A 4,019-nucleotide genomic window follows, 5' to 3' on the forward strand; every position below is an offset into this window, starting at 1 on the left:
TATGGCGAGAACGAACATTTAGTTTCTCTTTACCTTGGGATTTGTTGTTTTAACCTGTTCTTTATCAGATTAAAGAGGATGGGAGAACTAGATGGCTAACACGTTGTACAGATATTCCACAAACAAAATTTTTGAGAATACTGCATTTTTTCTATGAAAACTTGGACCAAGAGAGTTTCTATTCTAGGATGCTCTGAGTTCCAAATTTTTATTAAAAAGATAAAATAATATTTTAAAGATTCCAACACCAAGCAACTGGAATTACATTGGGCAACAGATCTTTGATCAACCATATGTAGCAAGCAATATATGCATATACTCAGGCTCAAGCTTGTTAGCACAATTTACATACACTGATTTACAAGTGGTCAACTACTTCCCGTCACATTAAATTGCCAAGAAGGTACATGGGTGGACATAACCTGGTATAATTTGAAGTTGCAAGCCATACCTTGGTTTTCTTATTCAGGATGAGAAGTCCAATAAACCAGTCCACTGTAGGCAATGAAATTTGGATTAAAAGAGCAAGCAGTAAAGAAGGCGTACAATCTCAAACACATTCAAGATTGACACATGTGAGAATATTAATCCTTTTAAAATTAATAGAATCATGGAAGACATAATAGTAAGTTTTCAAAGTTCAATTTAAGGACTTCCAGAAAATTTTATTTAAATCAATAAGCTTCGCGTTATCCTAGTACAGGGAGTCACCTAGGTTATCCTAACTACACAATGAGTCAAAGAAACTCTTGGACAATGATATACTTATGCAAAAAATGCAGCAACTCTTGGACAGAAGAAATAGATATGAAATTAAGTAGAAAAAACATCATTTTTCAAAGAATAGAGAACTAACCTGATCAAGACAAAAACACACTGCAAAACACCAGCAACTCCTGTCCAAACTGAAGGGGAAGATTGATCTATTGAATCTTGGATTAGTAGACCGGCTGCTCCAGCTAAAGAAACAAAGGAGACAACATATGCGACGAAGAGCCATAGCTTTAGTCTGTTTGGAAGAGAAATGAATTAAAACAAGCTCTAAAAAGTAAAATCAAATATTAGAGCGCCATGTGATTCCTATTTTGTCATTTTTTGACTAGACAATCAAGACTGTAATATTAAACCCGAACTGGTGATCAACTCAGCCAAGACATTAGGTCACTAATTAAACTGCATGAAATTAAATAAATATATAAACAACAATGTAAATCAATTTAATATTTTATATAGATTATTATTGGCAAGTTATAGAACAACATGAATGCTGAGTGTGGTAATGGAGCCTGCCTTGTGTTTCTCCAATTCATACTCGTTTGACCATCTCAAAGGCATAATCGATCCATCAGGACAAACAATCAGTTTATGTACACCCCTCCCTCCCCCTTATTTTTCCTATCTCGACCAAAAAAAGAAAAAAGGTTCACCAGTTTCTCCTGGTACAAACTGTCCAGTCAGATCTGATTCAGATAACCATAAATCATGACAAATACTTAAATGTAGCCATGTAGGACTATCAAAGTTATTTTGTGTAGTTACTTGATGCAAGAGGCAACAAGCAGCAATATTCACTCTTTCATGTGAATCTTATATTTATATTGGTCGCACAAGCTAATCAAGTAATGTGGTCACCACATAGTTCCTTACAATGCAACACTAGTCCACTAGGACTTCAATTTGTGTATTCATTAGGTTACACAGTGTTACATTGTTTTACTATCCTCGCCTAACACAGTTTCCATTACCACTTAATGTTCGATTAGTCATCAGTATTTTTAGGGGAGAGGAGAAAAGGGGTAAACAAAAATACAAAAGGGTAAACACCATTCAAGTTACAAACAGCGGAAACAAAAATACAAAAGGGCCTGATCAATAATTCACTAATGTATCAAGATTCAAGACCAAGGGTATAAGGACTCACATGCTCTTAATTCTTTAAGAGCTGATATATTCACACACACACTCTCCCTATCATACAAGGACGTCAACATTCCTTAAAATGTCTCCAATTCTACTTGAACTGATACCTAAGCCTGCATGCTGCGAAAGCTTAAACTCACTACAATGGCCATTCTGTTTTTTTCAACATAGATAGATGGATAAACAATCCGTCCCACGACCGAAGACCTCATTCCCTTGCATAATCCTAATTCATGTACGAAGTGAGCTGATTTAAAATACTAACACTCACTGGTCACACTCTAACCCAAAGGATACTTAACCGTGTGGTCAATCAAGAGCTCCTTCACACTCAGAAATTCAATCAAAATCACCAAGTAATAAAGCCCAATACTTATAGTTATACTTAAAAGTTACCTAAAATTCAGCATGCAATGGTTTGATTGAATTGTGTTGAGTTGAATTTACAAGAGAACGAATTAGGAATGGTAAAAATAAAGTAATCGCACCTCCACTCGCCCTCATCGTAGGGAGAATAATCAATGTCTTCTTTTCTAACGCAATTGAACATCAGAGCCGCAAGAGATGCAAAAATTCCTGTAAGAGAATGAACATCAAAACAACAATTGGAACCCTAAGAGAGAGAAAGAGAGAGAAGGGTGAGATTGCGGGACAAAGAAGCAACCAGGAAGGTAGTGAAGGAAGGGGACGGTGGTGGAGCTGCAGACGACGGCGTCGAGCCAGATCCACCAGCCGGCGCCGAAGACAGCGCCGGCGACGCCGGGGCCAAAGATTGCCCATAACTCCATTAAGTCCATTGTCGCCGGTTACTGTTTCGATTTCGCAGCCGAAAACACCACTGCCAGATCACAAGGCTTCTGTGTACTCGTGGAAATTTCTCAAGCCTACTGCCTACTACTTTATCTTTTTTCTTCTTTTTTTTTTGATGTTTTTATCTCAATCAAATTTAAGTGTGAAAAGTCCCGTCAAAAAAAAAATATAAGTGTGAAAAGTCGGGCCTAGTTAATTTTAGGTAAAATTAATAATTAAAATAAAATAATTTAATTAATTTAATTAAATTTTTATTTAATTATTTTTAATTTTAATTTTACGTAAAATTGAGTGAACTTAAATTTTTTTATCTTAAATTTAAAATAATTTTTTGTTTAAAAATTTTTTTATTTTCTGTTAAAATTTAATTTGAATTTACTTTTAAAAATATATATTTATTTATTTATTATTTTTTCAAAAATATTTTTAAAAAATCATTTTATTCTTAGATAGAAAATATATATTATAATATATATTATAATATATAATTCGTTAAATTTTTTTTAAAATCTTATGTTCTTAAAGAGTAACATATTATTTACTTAAAATAAAAGAAGTTTTTGTTTTTCTAATAAAAATACAATTTTAACAAAAAAAATATTCAAATATATATATAAGTACTTTGTTTAATTAAAAAAATATTTTAAAAAAATCTAAACAAATGTTACGTTTTTTATTTTTTATTTTTTTATATTTTTTACTTTTAATCTTTTATAAAAAAATGTATACAAATATTTATATAATTATATAAAAATATTTTTTTAATTAGAAACATATTTTTCTTAAAAAAAAGAATCCAAACAAATGTTGTATTTGAATTGTATTTTTGTTTTTATTTTTATATTTTTTATTTTTATTTTTATTTTTATTATATTCCTCTTATTTTTTGTGTGTGTTGTTAAGGTTGACTTACTGTTATTTTCTATTTTATTTTCTTATGTATATTTTTCCTGCTTCTTCATTCTCTTCATCTTTTGTCTTTTTTTTTTTAACTTTTTTCTTTTTTTCTTTTTTTTTCTCCTTTCTTTTCTGTTTTTCCCACTTAACATGTTTTTATATTTTTTTCTTTCTTATCTTCTATTACTTATACCAAAGTTTTTTATCTTTATTAAAAAAATTATGTTTCTAAAAATAATAATAATTATTCTTTTTTATATTTTGTTAGTTAAATATAATTTTTCAAAATTTATAAAAAATATTATAAATCTTTTTGTTAACTTCTTCAAAAAAAATTGTTCTAAATATGAGAAATTTATGTATTGATTCAGATTTTTTTACTATTTAAAAAC

General features: G+C 30.3%; 1 protein-coding gene across 1 annotated transcript; it reads right to left on the minus strand.

Moving 5' to 3' along the window:
- Positions 1-205: 205 nt before the first annotated feature.
- On the minus strand, positions 206-2,874 carry LOC107606100 (transmembrane 50A-like protein). Its single transcript, XM_016308075.3, has 4 exons — positions 2,585-2,874; positions 2,409-2,496; positions 857-1,009; positions 206-495 (listed from the first exon to the last, which is right to left on the minus strand). The coding sequence occupies exons 1-4, from the start codon at positions 2,715-2,717 to the stop codon at positions 462-464; spliced, it is 408 nt and encodes a 135-aa protein (XP_016163561.1). The 5' UTR covers positions 2,718-2,874; the 3' UTR covers positions 206-461.
- Between the last annotated feature and the right edge of the window lie 1,145 nt (positions 2,875-4,019).

The sequence above is a fragment of the Arachis ipaensis genome, chromosome B7, assembly GCF_059453495.1.
Source record: "Arachis ipaensis isolate K30076 ecotype BB chromosome B7, ASM5945349v1, whole genome shotgun sequence".
NCBI classification, from domain to species: domain Eukaryota; kingdom Viridiplantae; phylum Streptophyta; class Magnoliopsida; order Fabales; family Fabaceae; genus Arachis; species Arachis ipaensis.

Excerpts from the sequence above, each read along its gene's own strand:
- LOC107606100 (XM_016308075.3), bottom strand. The coding sequence starts at position 2,717 with ATGGACTTAATGGAGTTATGGGCAATCTTTGGCCCCGGCGTCGCCGGC. Across the intron at positions 1,010-2,408 it reads TACGATGAGGGCGAGTGGAG|ACTAAAGCTATGGCTCTTCG; the intron begins GTGCGATTACTT and ends TCTTCCAAACAG. Across the intron at positions 496-856 it reads TGTGTTTTTGTCTTGATCAG|TGGACTGGTTTATTGGACTT; the intron begins GTTAGTTCTCTA and ends CATTGCCTACAG.